The 19605-nt window shown below is 37.6% G+C and overlaps 2 protein-coding genes across 3 annotated transcripts in view; both read left to right on the plus strand.

Annotated features, from left to right (window-relative positions):
* The window catches only part of LOC112049133 (bestrophin-4), a 44574-nt gene extending 38202 nt beyond the window's left edge, over positions 1 to 6372 (plus strand). For both annotated transcript variants that reach the window (XM_024086923.2, XM_052890470.1), the window contains 6 exons: positions 368 to 496; positions 1586 to 1693; positions 2383 to 2613; positions 3404 to 3668; positions 4248 to 4541; positions 5318 to 6372. In XM_024086923.2, the coding sequence (XP_023942691.1) occupies positions 368 to 496; positions 1586 to 1693; positions 2383 to 2613; positions 3404 to 3668; positions 4248 to 4541; positions 5318 to 5538 (1248 nt within the window). In that variant the 3' untranslated portion in view covers positions 5539 to 6372. The remainder of the gene's footprint in view (positions 1 to 367; positions 497 to 1585; positions 1694 to 2382; positions 2614 to 3403; positions 3669 to 4247; positions 4542 to 5317) is intronic.
* Positions 6373 to 14167: 7795 nt separating this feature from the next.
* Positions 14168 to 19605, plus strand: part of LOC112049125 (uncharacterized) — a gene marked incomplete in the record, with an annotated part of 16033 nt that continues 10595 nt past the window's right edge. The window contains 4 exon segments of the mRNA XM_052890471.1: positions 14168 to 14528; positions 16573 to 17220; positions 17552 to 17609; positions 18099 to 18232. Of these exon segments, the coding sequence (XP_052746431.1) occupies positions 14510 to 14528; positions 16573 to 17220; positions 17552 to 17609; positions 18099 to 18232 (859 nt within the window).

Genomic DNA, 19605 nt, shown 5'->3' on the forward strand with positions numbered 1-19605 from the left:
ATTTACAATTTATGACAACATTACAATTTCTTATAGCTTTACTTTTTGTGTGAAGGTGGAAGCTGATCAAATGGCCTCCAAGCGCTTTTATCTTTAAGGAACTCATCAATGGTGTAGTAACCTCGACTAAGTAACTGTTTTTTAACACATTGCTTAAAGCGATGCATTGGCAGGTCCATCACAGTCTTGGGGATTTTGTTATAGAAGAGAACACCCAAACCTATAAAAGATTTTTTTACTCTTTGGAGTCGAAGTCTTTGTAGGGTACCTTAGACTACGATCATACTTAGGTAATATTTGACGAGACCTGCCCTTCCCCTGACTCCGTATCTAACAGCAATCCTATAACCGGTGTCTTTGTGCACAGGTGGTGACATTATCACTATATACGTACTTCGTGGCGGCGCTGATGGGGCGGCAACTGGTGCCGCCGGCGCCGGGCAGCACTTCGAAGTACGAGCCCGACGTATACTTCCCGTTGTTCACCGCACTGCAGGTACGTACAGGGTTCTGGATCGATACGAATATAACTACAGTCAGGGGGCCGTCTGTGGCTCTGTGCATAAGTACTATCGCTGTTTACGAACTTAACATGCTCGCTGCGGTACGAGGTCAATTGACCTTGTACGTCTAGCGTGTTCAGGAGTTACGAGGTCGATGGACCTCGTACCACACCGAGGGAAGTACACAGCGGCACAGGACTAGGCCAGAATAGGCTACTTGCCTCTTTTTTAAATAGTGTTTAAACTGAATTATTGAAGTATTATAAGCTATATTTTAATTTGTCTAGTAAATAATAACCAGTAAAAATTATAATTCTACGTAAAATGTTTGCCACCAAAACACAACAAATGAGCAAATGACGTCATTCATAATGGCTTCATGTTACAGTTTATGATTGGCGTTTGCGGTGACGTGATTAAAATACAAATATGGGTTATATAATGACTCTCTCTACAGAGGCTCGGCGCTCTACTACAGGGGCTTGGCCCTCTTCTACAGGGGCTTGGCCCTGTAATTTTCCGTTTAAATAGTCTAATATTTATATACAGTGTAAACTCCATAATATAACGTCACTTGATTTAACGTCAAACTCGTTATAGAAAATCACATGGCTTTGATTTGGTAAGCTTGTTTTCTGTACAATGATATACTCTATATAGAGTTACACTCACTCTCTATAACGACAATTAAGTAATAAAAAGTCCCTTTTGAGTTACCAAAATTAGTGAAAACAGCGCAGCTGTTTACGTTCTTTTGTCGCTTTATTATGAGGCCCGTAATAAACTCGACTGGCGGCATCATGCAAAAAATCATTCTCTATGAAATTCGTTCGTTTATTTACAAATTGATATTGCACATGTAGGTACACTGTTGTTGACCATGACTAATAAGTAAGAGTCATAGAATATTCATATAGTAAACATGGCTAGTAAAAGAAAACCATTGTGTATTGATGAAAAAGTTTTACTCATACATTTTTCTTCTTTACATAGAACGACCACTCTCTATAACGCTATAAATTGAACAGTCCCTTTAGTGTCGTTATATAGAGTTTACACTGTAAATGTTAATTTTGGTTTAGTTCTGCTTCTACGTGGGCTGGCTGAAGGTGGCTGAGGTGCTGATCAACCCTTTCGGGGAAGACGATGACGACATCGAGCTCAACTGGCTTATAGACCGGCACATCAAGGTATGTAGCACACTGAAGCGCGCTATAACTATTAGCTTGGCAAGTTCGTTGACGACACTCCCATGATATGCGGGTGACGGGGGGCAGGGCTGCGTAGGTGTGAAGTCGAGCACGCGGGGTATAGCTACCACCCTCCCCCGCGCAGACCGGGAGTGCCGTAGGTCCAGTGCAGTTGTGGCTTCGGTTCTCGAGCCGAGAGCTAACGCGACCGACGACATCTGGTGAAGAGAATCGAATGACAATGGGCATAATCTGTAGGCAAATTCACTAATTATGACGTACATTAGTGACATATACCAACTAGCCTTTGTAAGTAATTTTTAAATCACGCGATTTCGTATTCATTATTTATTTAATGATAGCTGATCATAATTCAATTTAGGCGTTTTGGGTGAGCGCAGAAGCATCGCCTGATGGGGCCCGGAGGCCTAAGACCTCGGCTAATAGGGCCATTCTGGAAGGGTGTTTTGGCTAAATCGGGCGCCTCCGAGATCGTGGTTTAAAAACCCACGTCAGAATGACGTCAGATCGTCAGATATTGGGGATTTCGTCTTTACCGGCGAAGACGCAGTGTAGCTCGTCAAAACCATGCAGCTTGGAAGTCCTTAAGAGTCTATGTTCAGCAGTGGATACCTTGGCTGATGATGATAATGGTGATGATGATGAATTCCTCATTTCTGAATTAACAGGCGGCGTACATGATAGTGGACGAAATGCACGAGGAACACCCTGAGCTGCTGAAGGACCAATACTGGGAGGAGGTGGTGCCCAAGGACCTGCCCTACACCGTCGCATCAGAGCACTATCGGCGACACGAGCCCTCCTGCTCGGCTGACCACTACAAGGTCAAGACCGAAGACGCCGTGTACGCCAACGTGCAAGCTCCGAGGAAGAGTCACGACGAAACTTACGCCGATTATGTGAGTTCGCTTCGCCACTTCGCTTATCAAACTCTGGAGTTAAACGAAGTTATTTAAAAGTCATACACACACACAGACATACATACACATAGATACTTAGCAAACAGAAATCACCATCATGTCACTCGAAAATTTCGCCCCAAAGGTAACTTGCTATGAGTCGTGTCAAACCTTGGATGGAATAGCGTTGTCTGACTTGGATTCAAACAAATTAATGAGTAGGCCACACGACTAAACTTGAATTCCATCTCAAATTGATGCTTCATCATGACTAAGTTAGACTAGGTAGTGGTTGTTCTTTTCCCATCTATATCAATAGCTATTGTAAGCCGTTGAGGAGTTCCATTAACTGTCTCTTGTCTTCAACATAAGACTCCTAATGACTGTCGCAGCCCATATTGGTGCAAAGCCCTCATGAATTCAAATTGACTAAGCCCCATCAACAAGGTAGCTACTGTAAGCCGTCAAGGAGTTCCTTTACATGTCCAAAGTCTTCCTCATCAGACCCCTAATAACAGTCACAACTCATCTAGGTGAAAAGTCCTCATCAATACAAATTAATCAAACCCAAACACACGGTAACTGCTGTGAGCCGTTGAAGAGTTTCCAAGTCTGTGTTTCGTCTCCATGATCAGATCGACTCCAGACCTTCAATAATTTTAGTGTTTTAAAGTGCTTAATGAAAAAAATATTAATTATCGAGCGCGCCAAACTCAGCGCATCTTAAGCGCTTTACTTAACTACTGTTAAGTAAAGACACTTTACTTTACTTTTTACAAATTTCTTACAGGAAAGTGTGGATACGCCTTTGGTAGAGCGTCGTAAGAACTGGTTCCAGCGACAGATATCGAGAATGGGTTCGGTGAGGTCTGCGTCGACTGCTTATTCTTCTGGAGGCTTCTTCGGGCGCAACCGGCTCAACTCCGTGGTGTACTCCAGCCCGGAGGCGGGCCAACCCATCTCGCCTCCGAACTCTCACCACAAGATGTCGCTCTACGAGAGATTAGTCGGGCGGAAGTCTGGACGAGGACAACATCGACAGAACTCTAAGCACGGTGAGTTCGTGACTCGATTTCAAGACAACTTTATGTATTTCAACTGCAATGAAGACGCGTAACATCCGTTTTTGATACTAATGTTATAAAGAGATAAGATTTGATTGTTTATTTGTTTGTTACAACTACTGGATCGATTTTAACGCAAATAGAAAGCTCCATTATTTGTAAGTGTATGTACTTGGATAAAGTATAGTGTAAGCTATATTTTATCCCAGTATTCCCATCAACCCGTCAACCCCAAAAAATATTTGCATAGGGACACCCGGATGGAACGACCTAAACCTATCATCTTGGTTCTTTAATTATTACTATAAAAAGACAAGTGTACCATGACTGATGTAAACCTTTTTTAAAAATAAAAAACAAAGCGTCATCGTGACAGGTCCTTGATGTGTACAAAAGGGATAGTTTTGAAGTTCTCTAATAACGTCATCTACTGGTAATTTAAAATAACAAACAATGTTTCACTATGCCTTTCTCTCATTACATTTTCCGTGACACATTCACTAACCTACTCCCCAAGTCAAGCGTGCGTAAAGAAGATTTATTCTAAAAATGTGACTTCTCTGTTGACAGGTCAAAAAAGCAACGGGTCCGTTGTACCGACGCCGACGCGCAACCGGCCACGCATCCCCACGCCGGAGTCCAAGGAAGTGGCGGAGCGGGACGGTCGCCTAGCCATGGGCATGCAAAGCATGGGCGTGTTCATGGCGCAGCAGGGTTATCAAAGCGAGGTGCCCGTGCTCGGCGCCATCGTGCTGTCGCCCATCGAGGAGACGGACGGCGGCTCCGTCAACACCACGCTGCACGCCGGCCAGCCGGGCACCACGGCGCTGGCGCAGGCCGTCCTGGCGCCGGCCCTGGCTCAAGGTGACCGTTCATTTACTTACACACACGTGGCGACTCACATCGATGAGACGCACGGCGGCGGTGGTGAAATAACTCAAGGCTCTTGAAAGAAAGAAAAGCTATATAAAAAACGAGTGCGCTTTATACTTCCGGACTGAAGTAAGACTTCTTTCAAAAATCCAAAAAAAAGCGCCATCTATGAGCCTCACGCATAACTGCTTTGCAACAAGTTCTTGAAGAGCCCAAAAAGGGAGTGTTTCAAAGTTCTCTATAACGCCATCTATTAATTTTTTTTTTTTTAATTATTAAGTAGTAAGCAATAATCACTAACTTACTCCCTTTTAACTTTTAAAGAAGTTTTACATTAAAAAAAATAACATCGCTATGTTATTTTTTAACTATACAGTCTTATATGAGACGTGATAGCCCAGTGGATATGACCGCTGCCTTCGGTTTGAAGGGCGTAGGTTCGAATCCGGTCCAGGGCATGCACCACACCGTTTTCAGTTGTGTGCATTTTAAGAAATTAAATATCGCGTGTCTCAAACGGTGAAGGAAAAACATCGTGAGGATACCTGCATACCAGAGAATTTTCCTAATTCTCTACGTGTGTGAAGTCTGCCAATCCGCATTGGGCCAGCGTGGTCGATTAAGGCCTAACCTCTCCCATTCTAAGAGGAGACTCGTGCTCAATAGTGAGCCGAACATGGGTTGTTGATGATGATGATAATATTTCCATCTATAATATACTACTAACTATTTATCACCACGCTAACCCAACCTAAATTTCATTCCAGGCGGGAGTCTGTCGCTGCCAGGCGGCATGGTGTCGCCGGTGACGCTGCCGGTGTCACAGATCACGTTGCTGCGCAGCTCAGCGCCGTCCAGCCCGCGGTCGCAGGCAGCGCGCGCCACCGTCACAGAGCTCTCCGACAGAGACAGCGAGGCCAGCGGCCCGGGCACGCCCCCGGAGAGGACGAGAGCCTCCAGCTACAAGCGAGGAGAGGTCTACGTGTGAGACGACCTACGGAGCTTATAGGTGAAGAGTCAGCGACAGCCAGACATTTAGCATTTTATAAAAGCTCAAGTCAAAATTTTATGGAGCCCAGGTTCAGTCATTGTACCCTGGCGGAAATAAAAGAATTTTTTTTTTGTACTATTTTTCATTCATCTATGAATTTACTTTAATTCTTTCGAAATAATATTCATTATCTCCCAAGAAATGCAACACTAATATGAGTAATAATGGCGGATTGATGACGTTTTCAATGCAGTAGTCAATTTGACGTTTGCTGTCAATTGTCATGTCATAGTTGCTTTAAGGGTGCCATCTTGATATAACTCGAAAACTTAGGTTTTAATTTTATTTATTTCTTTCTTTCACTATAATAAATTTTAATAAAATCCTTGTATTTTTAAATTTTAATGATACGGTGTACAAAGAGTGGACCTGAAATTACCATCTCCTTAGCCAGCACCTACCATAGGTAACTACAGTAGCCAATTATGGAGTCTGGACCGTGGTTACTTTTGACATCAAGCCAAGTGTACAGGAAATATTATACCGAAGAAAATAAAAAAAATACATTTTATGCTTGTAAAGTTGAGGGTCTGGATCCTTGTAACCTCCTAAAGTAACCACAGCCTAAACTCTATAATTGGCTACCATACTTACCTGTACTTACAGCTTTTATAATATGACGAATGTCTAGTCGTCACTGGCTCTTAGTCTATTAGCTTAGCTCATGTCCACGTCTCGCGAAAGCGACCACTGAACGATAGTTGTATAACTTGGCTGTGGCTTTCGAGTTCGACTCTATCTCTTTCTTTCTATAGTATCCTGTTGACATAAGTAAGTTCGTCTCTATCTCTTTCTTTCTATAGTATCGAGTCGAGTTAAAAAAAATCAATGTTACTTAAATATAGAATAGTCCTTCGATTTGTTTTTATAACTTGACAGTGTGAGTTTCGAATTTGTGTCGATCTCTATATTTATCACTTTGAACAGAAGGAGGTAGAGACGAATTCTTGAACTCAAATCGATCGAACTGTGCGATATTCACGTCGACCAACGACTTGAACTATTTCGAAAAAAAGTTCCAAAAAAATCTGCGAGCTAGATGAGCTTCGTTGTAAACAAAATTAAGTCATTTGCGATTGAAAAAGGTACATTTTTTGTAGAAATTAATTATACGAAACACGATTTTCCCATTCTATTTTAACTGTTATTCCTAAATACTTTGAACTTTTAAAGCTACATTTTAGAGTTTCAAATGAAATAATAATTTTAAAAGTGAAATGTTCTAAAATAAATTTTAATATTTATTATCCTAGTTTAATAATTAACCAAAATTTTCCACTCTGCCTTTTCACTGGCTACTCTATATCCAGGCTTTCGGGAAAATGAACCGCCTTACCATACGCGTACTGTGATTTTTATATCTTCTATAATTAATAATCAACATAATGACTTTAAAAAGGTGATAGCAGAAAGTAGGAACTTTAAAAAACACTTGTATAATATGCGAAAAATTTGGTTGGCCTTGTGTGTATTGGATACAATCTTATAGTATATCGATGTCGATGTGTGGTGAGGTGTAAATCTTGTGTGAATATACCAAGCGTTTTGGTCTAAGCTCAGGCATTAGATATATATACTTTTTCAACTGTTTTGTGTATATTCTATTTACTAGTGTATGATTTTTTTAATTAACCATAGAGGGAAGGAGATTAACCTACCTGTTTATATCTGGCAACCTTTTACTTTTTCAACTGTTTTGTGTATATTCTATTAACTAGTGTATGATTTTTTTAATTAACCATAGAGAAAAGGAGATAATATAAAATAATAAATAAATTAAAAAAAAATCATTATTAAAACTGTTTGGCTGCATTTTAACTGGACAACCTATGTATAAAGATTAATGTGTCAATGTGCATATCTTCTATAATTTATTTCTTATCCCAATTAAATAACAGATGAGGGTATATATTTCTTAGGCCGGATCTTTTACTATTTGACAAGCGTGCGGCATGTAAAACTTTCTGTACGTGTGTGTGGGTCATAGCACTCTTAACGCACCTTTATACACACTAGCATCTCGTAGTAGACTTTAAAGCTTGAAAAAAATTACAATGTATTTTTTACACCACACCGAGAGGTACCAACGCTAAATAAAATAAGTATCCTTGTAATACACATATTATTGTGTAATTCAAGTAATGTTACTATGTAATTACCTGTAATTTGACGTTAAAATGCATAAGAGCTATTGTATGCTATTGTAGTGCATGATTTAATGACTATAACGATGACACTAAGCATCTCATCGCCCAGATTACAGATATTACAGTTGTTAAAAACAGTACAGCCGAGTATGACATGAAATCAGCGATCGCTAAAGCGCAGCGCTGTTCTTTATTACGTGCCAGGATAGATAGAAACTGACTAGATAGATTATGCGTATAATTGACACGTTATATACATATAATAATTCGATTATCTGCAAGCCTATTCGTAAGGCTGCCTTTCTACCAAAGCGGAGCGAAGCAGCGCAGCGGAGAAACGGACCAATGCGGAACGGAGCGTACTGTTTCTGTGATTCCCCGCTCCGTTTACCGTTTTTATATGAATTTTAAAGTAGCTCGCAAGCGCTGTCCATTGAAGAAGAGCGGCGATTTTGTGCCATGCTATTGGTTAATATTAATCCGTTTCTTGGCTCCGCCGCCTCGCTCCACTTCTGTGAACTGACAGCCTTAGATACGCACCATCTCTCTGTCTTATATCATAACATGCGCCCACTTTCGTATCATTGCAACAAACAAGACAGCGATATGTAGGGAAAATTATATTATTATCCCTTGGCGATCATCTCAGGTTGCAGACCCTTTATAAAAGTCGGTAAATATTCCTGGAGTCAGCAGTCATGCCATACAAATAGCCACAAATGGTATCTTAAAATACAAGTAAATAAAAAAAGAGTTTTTATTTTTGTATGTATTGTTTAATAGCGATTTAATAAACCCTAATGATGTCTTCCTAATCACCGGTTTTGACGTAGTAAATAAGTTTTTAGATAATATATTTTTAGATGAATTTTAATGAATTTTATGAATAAAATATTGGTGCTAATTCAAATATAAACACTCTAACTGAATCAACAGTCCTTACCCAGCCACGCACGGTCTAGTATAGGCGCGCGCTTCGTTATGTAAAAGTGAAAAAACATATCGAAACATTTACCATAACCACGTTTCGATATTATTTTCACTTTAACATTCTTGTGCGCGCTGCTTGACGGAACACTTGACCGTGTGTGGCCGGCGTTACCTTTTTACACAGTGATGGATTTACCAGTTGGCTAAGTAGGCTGGAGCCTAGAGCGGCATATTTTAGAGGGCGGAAAATTGACCCAATAAACTTTCTCTTCTACAGAAATAAAGAATTATTTTAATATTTTAGTCCTGTACGTCCTGTAGGCTCTATACAGTCCTACTAAAATATTAAAACTTGCAATTTTATTAACACAATTTATTGAATTTCAGACTTCAGTAGGGGCTTCAACAATTCAATAGCCTACTGGCGTAAATTTCTAAATCCGCCACTGTTTATACACTGTATCCTGTGGGAAAGTAGTTTCAAACTGTTGATTATTTTAGAGATCTGTATACGTCCATGTAGCACCATTGTGCCTCTGTTTGACCTACACAACAAATCCAACAATATTGTGTGATGGAGTAACTAAGACGAAATGTCATGAGTGGACGAATCTCAGTTGTCGTTGTCGACCTAAGAGCGGGGGCACACGATGCGTTGCGTCGGCGGTGCGGTGCTGGAGCGGTGGCGCTGCGTCAACATAGAAATATCTGTGACATGTCGCACGGACAACCACCGAGACGAGGCGGGGAGGGGTGAATGCGTTGCGACATCGGAGCGGCACCGCTCAGTTGTCTATGCGTCGCTACATTACTTTATTAAACGACTGTCCAACGTTGCGGCGCCGCACCGCTCATGTGCCCGGTGATACGGTGAAATCTTTGCGATGCGGCGCCGCAACGCATCGTGGTACAATCTAAGTCCGGTCTTCACCGACTCATAGTAAATACAACATGTTCGAGCTCAAACAGAGGCACAAAAAGAAATGCTTATTATGTTTGCCGTCGTATTGCGAGCATCTCATCCGTCCAATGACATCCGTCCACAAGTGGTGCTTGAATTGTGATCAGTATATCACGATAGATACCCTATGCGCCGAATACACGGAAAACCTGAAACCAACGATAATTTCCATGTAAGAGCGATGCCTCATTAGCGTGTTGTACGTATACCATATATTTAAAATGACGTGCCACATCAAAGTGTTGCCTCGTCGAAGCTCTGCTACGACGGACAGTGTTTATTTATTTCGATCCATTGTTGAGTCTGACTGTGTGAGCGCGTTGTTCTCTTTCACTGCGACGTCGACGTCGTCCATTGCGTTGATCGTTGGGACGATGCAACGCAACACACTAATAAGGCATCTCTCTTATCTGTCCTGACTGGAGAGTTCGCCACACAACGTACGGGACACAACGGTAACGTGGCGCCAGAACGATGCGACGGCGGCACGATACGCGAGCCGTTGTATTGCTCACAGTGCACGTCAAACACAATGTCACGTCAACTGCGATGGGTCGCTGCCTCAGACCAACTATTCTATAGGACCTGCCTCGCTAGATGTTACTTTTCTGTCAAAGTATATGATCAACGATGTAATGCGATTATAAAAGCTGTCTCTATAGAATCGATGTTAAATAATTGTAATCGTGTTCGTTGGATACAGAGCTCCGTAAAAATACCTTTTTGTGTAGTTGAATGGTGTAAAAAACGGTCAAAAACTTCTAGTTTAGTATAAGATATATACCAAATCTAAGCTCGTTTTTCTCAGAAAATGACAGACTTTGTTTGTGACTATGAGTGCGATACAGGTCCTTCTATAATTGGTCTGAGGTCGCCGCCTATCCCGTGCGTTGTGTGACGAAACCTTTGCTAATTATTTAGAATCTTCTGTGTACTTGGCGCACAGAGTATATTAGATATTATAACATAAGGATTATTATAATGCATGAACTACGACTGAAGGATTAAAGATTTTTTTTTAATAATAAAATATTTTTAATTAATTATGTTAATGAGTGTTATTGTTAGTCGAACTTTAACTATATTAATTATTACGTTAATTATGTTAAATTGGCGCACAAACAGGGATTTAGTTGTACATCATTCTATCTTACGAACTGACTGTACCCACAGAACATACAAAACGCTAAAGCTAATGTGTTTTTCAAACAATTCCGTGGACATACCCACTCCTAACTTATTAAAAGGGAAAGGGAATGGTGTTCTTATAAAAAAAAATATATGTCTAATATTACAACTAATTTTAAATAAACATGAAAATTAAGCTATATAATTAATTAAGCGATCTCTAGGCAAGAAATTGACAAAGACGACTTGGAGTAAGCCCTCATTCGCACGAGAATTTTTTAAGGCTTTTTATAATAATAATTAATCTTTATCTTTATCGAGAGTGTTGCATTTTCAATTTTGTGCGTTGGAATTAGACCTTCATTTAACTTCACACTATATTTGAACGCTTTTTTAACGTCCGGTAATAAAGCTCTCGTGCGAATGAGGGCTAAGAGAATAACCCAGTCGATCTAATCATTAATGTCACCTATAACTTTGCACAGTAAATTAAAACTCAAACGAATGTCGTAAGATAAAACTGATATGGATACAACAAATTATTATTATTGTAAATGTTTAAGTATAGATTTTATTCATCGTTGTATAATTTCGCGAATTATAATATAATTTTATTATAAATATAATTTTCTTCCTATAGTTGAATACCTACATAACTCAGCAATTATCTCATTAAACTTTGGTGTCAATGAAATGTATTTTTTTTTTATTTTTCAGATTAAAATTTAATTTTTTTTTTATGTTTCCCCATTCACTCCAATTTCCCATCCTTTGTTTTTTTTCAAAATACGGAGTGAGTACAATCACGCAGAATAGATCTTTCCCGACAGAGAGGCTTCCTACACCTGTTGCCTTGTTCGGGCTACTTTAGAATTTTAAATCCAAAAATTGTTCGTACTCGACTAATATACATTATAGGCCGTACAGACTATACAATTTACAATTTTAAATGTACAATTGTTCGCACTCGACTAAAATACTAAAGTAGTCAGTACGGCCTATTAGGCCTAGTTCAGACTACTTTAGTATTTTAGTCCAAAAATTGTTCGTACCCGACTAAAATACTAAAGTAGTCCGAACTAGGCATAATTATGAGTCTATTGCGAGTAGGTAGGTGGTTGCATAACAAAACTAAACTTGGGCAAGTTTAGTTGCCTAGTTTCAGCTGTGTTTAAACGTGTAGTTATAATTTTATAATCATCGCACTTGCTCGAAAATAGTAGATTGTTATACAAGGGGCAAAAAAACCCCATTTTAAACGAAGTATTTTTAGGGCACGAGCCGTAAGGCGAGTGCCGCCTAAATAGAAACCGAGTTTATAATGGGTTTAGCCCCGCGTGTTACACAATACTTTTCACTACGATTGCGAGAAAATAAAATAACTCGGTACAGTATTCAATGTTTTATTTTATTTGAAAAATAAAATGTAGGTACAAAATGCTACAACTTTGGATGTTTCGGGGAGATGCTTTTACCCGGTAACTTAATTTCCGACTACAGTGAAGTTGAATAATGAGTATGAGGGGTAAACATGTTAGATAATTGTTTAAAAAATACCATGCGTAAGTTGTAAGTAAGAATGCACTTGTTGTTCTTTTCTCCACTTATTAAATTTTTCGTAAGTAGGTGTTTAATTTGTAAGTCTTTTTTGATCCGTCTCCAAATTAGGGTTCTATTCTCACTAGATTAAGACATAACAATTAATGTTGCGAAACATGTAAATTACGGTCACAAATTCCCAATTAATTTATTTAAAAATATCAAGTAATTAGATTATTCACGACAATAATTGTTTTTAAATTCTCGCTCTTTAATTTTATTTTCTTTATTGATATAATTTGGAGAAAAGGCAAAGGTATTACACCGTACACCCTTGTCTTCAAATCTCGCTCTATAAATTCGTAACTCAATAAAAATCAAATGAAAAAAATAACCGCATTCCACAGACAAGAACGCTGCATTTTATTCCAATTCCAAGTTTTATTTTTATCATACAGTCAGGACCTTACCTCTGGCTCAATCGCTCGATGCGCGGAGCCATATAACCAAAAGAAGAAGAAGAAGGGCCTTACCGGATGATTCTATTTACGAATAAAACCTCCTTCGTTATAAAGTAGGCTAGTACTTGGCTAGTACTCGTAACATACAATAATTAAAAAACAAAATTACTTTAGCCCCTAGAGGCTAATATGCTTGTTTAGCCCCGCCGTGGAGTGGTAATATGACAATGTTTTTGAGCAAGAGTAGTGAAAAGTTGATTTTGTGCTCGACTAAATCAGCAAGCGAAATTCCTACTGAATATTTTTAGGGCTTATTGCCAGTTGCCTTTAGCTTTAAACCTATCTATACTATTACTTATTACTATTACTATTAATATTATAAAGAGGTAAAGTTTGTAAGTTTGTAACATTCTTTAACTTCTTCTTCGGAACTACTGATCCGATTTCAAAATAATTTCACCAGTAGAATGTTATCGAGGAGTGCTATATGCTATATTTAATATAGATATTGTATATATTAGCAGAGTTATCATAGTTTTTGTCATACAGGTCGGACCGAAATTCATCATAAACAGACTTATTCGCATGCGCTGCCTTGTCTATTGTGTAAAATTGAAATCAATGTGTGGAGGCTTTATGTACCTCTAAAAGTTCTACAAAAAAGTCCACGACACCATATATCTATCTTCTATATTTTAGCAGATATAGCACCTTTAGTGTTGAAAAAAAAAAGTTTAATTTTATATACTTAGGTGTACGTCATTATTTATACTATTAAACTTAAATCCTTATAAATATAAATTATTTAATAATCACAAGGATATTATGGAGATAAGATTTGGCCTTTGCAGTATGTTATTTAGTGAAATAGTTTCGGAGATAATACAAAATTTCTAAAAGACGCAGAAATTCCGCTATATGACGCCCCGCGCTTTTAATTACGTAGTTCCCGTTCCCGTGTGAATATGGGGATCAAACATAGCCTATGACACTCGCAAATAAAGTAGCTTTCTATTAGTAAAACAATTTTCCAAATCGGTCCAGTAGATCCAGAGATTACTTCCTACAACCACACAAACTTTACCTCTTTATAATATTAGCAAAGAAGACTCTATTTCCTTTGGTCATCCCACCACGCTCAAAGGGCTGGATCGATTTTGCTAAGGGTAGGGGTAAGGTAGGGAAGGTATAGGGTAGTGTTCGATAATTATTAATCTGTAGTTGTTTTGATTTCTACAATTGGTAAATACGTAGATTCTGGGAATATAGTTCGTAGGTTTGCAAGGAAGGCTTAAAATACGTAGATCTACGTAAAAAGACGTAGAGTTGGCAACACTGCAGCGAACACACTTTGGTTATAACATCTGGGCTGTCGGCTATGGTCGGCCATTTTGTTTTGATATATCTTTGTTTGGCATTTGACAGAATGGCAGCCAAACTTGCCCAACCCAGCCTGTGAGTCTGCGTCGTGCCCACTTCGCTTCGATTTTGCATTTGTGTCGACACTATCTGTCTCACAGTTTTTACGTTAAATATTAGTAAAATTATCACAATAATTAATATTTGTGTTGTTAAATACCAAAAGTTCCAGTATTTACTTTAACCGTTCAAGTTAATTCATAGGTAATATAACCCAAAATAAGTCCACGGGCTCGAGACTACAGCTGGCATGATCAATAATATTGGCAGTGCATAGTAGAAAAGATAGGCGTTGGCGATTAGAAAACAAGATTAAATGCTAAATGCAGTTTAATCAGGCAGGTGAGTACAGTACTGTGTAATAAACAACTTCTTAAATTACTTACGCACTTGTAGGAAATGAGTTTGGTGAATAATTCCGGAGGTTTTTTGTACTTGCTTACTTAGTACTTGATTCTTTTGTTTATAGTATGAATAGTTATTTATACTATAAACAAAAGAAGGCATTTTGTTTATGTAAAACTCAAGGATGCTTATACAATAGTTAGGTGTTATGAAAATGTATTACATTACAGCAAACATATAGAAGAAAGGTCTGTAATAAAGGTGGACTGATAATATGGTACTACCCAATGATTATTTTATTCTATACTTACATGTGTTACATACCTACAAAATAACAGCAGAAAGTGATAATAACCACATAATTTAGCGACTTCACAGAGTGCACACATGAACAATTTTGTGTTTACTTACATTATATATTTATGTATTAGCAGGCCCGGACTTATGTGCACTTCTTCCCTATCCCTGCTCTACACTACTCTACCCCTAACCGAGCCCTACCCTACACCTTCCTACCCTACCCTTACCCCTTGAGTCTTAAATGAATGTATGTATAATGTGAAATTTTTCTCGCCTTTCAAACCTTCCTTATACAACCACGAACATTTCAAGACCAAAGATAAGATAAATCAATTAATTTTTATATATATATAGACATATAGGTTTTACATTTCCTAAGCACACATCTCGGCATTGTAGACAATATTTAGGTATTGTGTTTAAATAACTTTTGTTGTTTATTGAGCGACTAAATGAAATTAAGATAATTATTGTCAGCCTTAGTTTTGATGCACTAGTGCCATATCTCTAGTATAAAATATCATTGGTAGTAATTATATTCTAATGTATGTTATGTATGGGTTTAATAAGATAAAGGAAACTATTAACTGTAAGCCCTCATTCACACGAGAATTTTTTTACAGATGTTAAAAAAGCGTTCAAATATAGTTTGAAGTTAAATGTCTAACTCAGCATTCAACTATAGTAATAAAGCCTTTATTTACTGAATTTTATAAACAAAATATTATTGCAACATATCATTGACACTGATTCTTTTCTTCAGCTTGCCCTCGGGCGTAGGCCTCCTCCAGACACTTCCATAGTTCTCTATCTCTTGCTTTCCTTCTCCATGTGTCTCCTGCTGTCTGTCTGAGGTCATCCTCCCATCTTTGGCAGGGGCGAACTCTTTTCCTTTTTCCTATCCTAGGATACCACTCTGTCACATCCCTGGTCCACTTATCATCACTCATCATCAAGCATTCAACTATAGTAAGGTCTATTTCCAATGCCTAAAATTGAAAATGCAACACTGCTCAAAAAAAAGCATTGTGTTTTAAAAACACTGTCATATGAACATATATTTGGGAATGCATTTGTTGTGTATGTATGCTTTTTTAATGTCCATTAAAAAACTATTGTGTGAATGAAGGCTATCTGTCTACCATTCATCACCAGCAGCACCATTTTATCTATCTACCAGTCACTCCTTTCTTTTAGTAGAGCTCTAACTCACTAAAATATTGATCTTTATTCAAGTTCTCATGATCTACAAATGGACAACCCAATTGTCAAAACAGATACTTAAATTACTTACATATTTTGTATGAACAAAGACTTCTCTGATGGTGTTAAACCTTTGCACCTCTTACAGGACATTTACCAGTCAGTCCTGATTATAATTATTTATAATTAGGGTTCAATAGAGCCGTGATAGCCCAGTAGATTTGACCTATGCCTCTGATTCCAGAGGGTGTGGGTTCGAATCTGGTTTGGGGCATGCATCTCCAACTTTTTAGTTGTGTGCAAGTGTTTTAGTAGTGCAAGAAATTAGATATCACATGTCACAGGTGGTGTCTGTGATAATTCTGCCAATCTGTATTAAGCCAGCTTGGTGTACTAATGGCCTAACCCCTCTCATTCTGTGAGGAGACTTGAGCTCAGGAGTGAGCCGAATATGGGTTAATAATGATGAGAGATAGTTATATAGTTCTTTGTAAGACAGGTTATTGAACATAGGCTGATGAAATGTGTATGCTTTTAGATGCGGGTAGTAGCAACAGAGTTGGAGTGGATGAAAATTTAATAAAATTCAAACCATCTCCGAATTTCAAGAATATGAAAAAATTTATAAAATCAAGATCTACAACTACAGTCGACACTATACTGCCAGTTTTAGCTGCCAATCGTCACGCTCAAGCACCAGCAAACATGGACCGTCCCCATATGCTGCTGCGGCCAGATTGGCACAACCCAGAAGTCCAACCTCCACTGCCCTTGGATCCACCACCGCCCGATGAAATTCCAAATATTCGCGTCAAACAAGAAATAGTGGATACAGACTATGAAACCGCCCAGGCTCCTCCAAGATTGGAACACACAGATCAGGCAGATCCCGAACCACCTCAAGAAGCTCCAAGCAAAGTATGCAGAGACTACATTAGAGGGACATGTAAAAGAGAGTCTACATGTAAATATGCACACAAATACGATTTATCACAATTAGAAGGGGTGTACACGTTTTGCAGGAAGTTTCAGAACTCTGTGTGCACATTTAATAACTGCAAGTATGTGCACGCTACAGTTTTTGAGGAACAAAACTTCTATAGGACTGGCATACTGCCGGCACATGCTCTGCATCATAAGACGAATAATGTGTTGCAACCGCCGCCGCCGCCACCTCCACCCGAAGGTAATATATTTATTCTGTAGTGTTTTATTATTATTTTTTTTAAAGCCATACAGTTGCTGTGGTAATAGTAAATGTATAGTAGAAACTTAAGGTTGTTTATATGCATTGAATAGGCTCTGAAACTACTGAACCAATATGAAAAATTCTTTCACTGTTGGAAATATTTACTAAAGCGACTTGTCTCAAGAAATGCAATGTTTATTTCTGCTTTGTATATACTATACAAACCTGTGCTGAATTTCAAAATTTCAACTATTGATAAATAAAATCTAAGAAACTTAAAAGATATATTATGAGTTTTAAATTATACACAATTTTTTTTTTGTTTCAGATCAATTTTCACGTTACAATATTGACTTCTCTAATCCTCCTCCGCCTCTACCAAATAAGTAAGTAAAATATATATATTTTTGGCCTAGCGAATTTTTTATGTGTGCAATTTCATTTGTTTGTCATATTATTTATAAGCATACTTAAAATCAAAAATTTTTGTGTCGAAAGGGGTAGCCGTTAATGACCTCTGTGTCAATTTTGCGGCGATTTGGCTGTAATTTGAAATGAAAATATAATTTACTTTGGATTATTTCATCCCGGAAAAGTCCATGATTCCCGCGGGATTTCTGAAAAACTGAATTCCACATAGACGAAGTCGCGGACGCCCGCTAGTATATTCATAAGGTCATAATTATAAAAATACTAGCGGACGCCCGCGACTTCGTCCGCGTGAAACTCGACGTAAACTTTTAACTACCCTACGTTGAAATTTTTCCTGAATTTTCTTTGTTATAAACCTCACGGAGCCATTTGCATTCGACTTATTTTTATATAGCAGGTTAAAAATGACGATGCATAGCATATGTTCGCTTTTCTATTTTCAGCTTAGAACAGCCAATGATTAGTTGCATACCGACAACCTGTGCCATGGAGGCAAGGTTGCCATACATTGCAGAAGAGCCTGCGCCGGCCACAGCTCAAGCGTCACGGAAACGCCATTGGAATGCCATGGATCCGCGTAAGTATTTGCTGGGGAACTGGAAACAATATCAGTTGTAATACTAAAGTATATAAAAAGACGGCACATTGACATCACTAAAATATTTTTTGTCTAAAAAAAGTTGAGTTCTAAATAACATACTGCTAGCGAATTTTTTTTTATTATTATTAAAAATTAAGCATTTGCCTTTTATATATTTTTAAAGATTCCGTTTTAATTTTAATATTAATTCGATGATAACAAACTGTTCACAATGAAAGCTGTTAATGACAACTGTATAAGATGACATTATTTATATAAACCCTTAGACAATAATCCCCTAGCACTCTAATAGATTTCCTGTCAAATATTTGTATATTTGTATGCGCAAGCTAATAATAATGTGAACAATTAATTATAATAATTAATGTTACAAACCTTGTGACGTAAAGAGAAATTATTAACAAGCAAAGCAAATAAAATGATGCAATATACAAATAACATTATTTAAAAAAAAAATCACTACTTGTGTAATTATTAATTATAACTGTGTCATGTACGTGAAGTTATTTAATTATTTTGCGAGAAGTAGATTCAAAGATTTGTATAGTTCGCCGAAATAACGCTAGTGGGCGACTGTTATTAATAATAATTTAAATAATAACTGTGGTATTTTGTTTGCCCCTTTTGATATAAAGTGATCCCGCGCGCGAACTCCTGAGCGCATTGTCATGGTACAGAGCCATCCAAACCGCAACTTAAACATTATGCGAATAGAATTGCAAACGGAATAAATATCATTCTTCCTGTAATTATTTTATAATACTCTAGCTTAACGAAATAATAAACATGTTGATTTAAGTGGGATAACGATTAAAGTAATCCATTATTTTAATATGTTCGAAATACATCATTGTTTTTGCTTTTAATTAAAGACTTAAAATTAAAAAAAAAAATAAGTAGATTATTTTTTTGTGAAACATGTAAATTTTAAATTAATTCTAGAGATTCAATGATAAATATTGTATCCTTGTCTGATTAGTAACGATAATTTATTGATTAATTTTATTAAGTCCTGAAACAGTCAGTCATTTGTAGGTAATATATTAACATAATAATACTAAGTAATACTATTAAAAACAAAGTTATTACTGTTCAAAGTCATTCAAATTAAATGATCAAAATCGAAAATTCTTCATTGAAGAATTAATTTTTTTATTTATCTAACAGTTTTGTGATTGACCGGCGAATTTAATCACATCACATTCCAAAGATTTTTACAAACACTCTTTAAAATTTATTTTTGCTTATTATGTTAAATTGATTTTTTTTATAAGAAATAACAAAATAGTTCTGTCATTTGTTAAATTTTAATTCTTCATTGTTTATTTTGATGGGGTGTTTAGTAGCTA

This window comes from Bicyclus anynana, chromosome Z, assembly GCF_947172395.1.
Source record: "Bicyclus anynana chromosome Z, ilBicAnyn1.1, whole genome shotgun sequence".
Classification (NCBI taxonomy): Eukaryota; Metazoa; Arthropoda; class Insecta; order Lepidoptera; family Nymphalidae; genus Bicyclus; species Bicyclus anynana.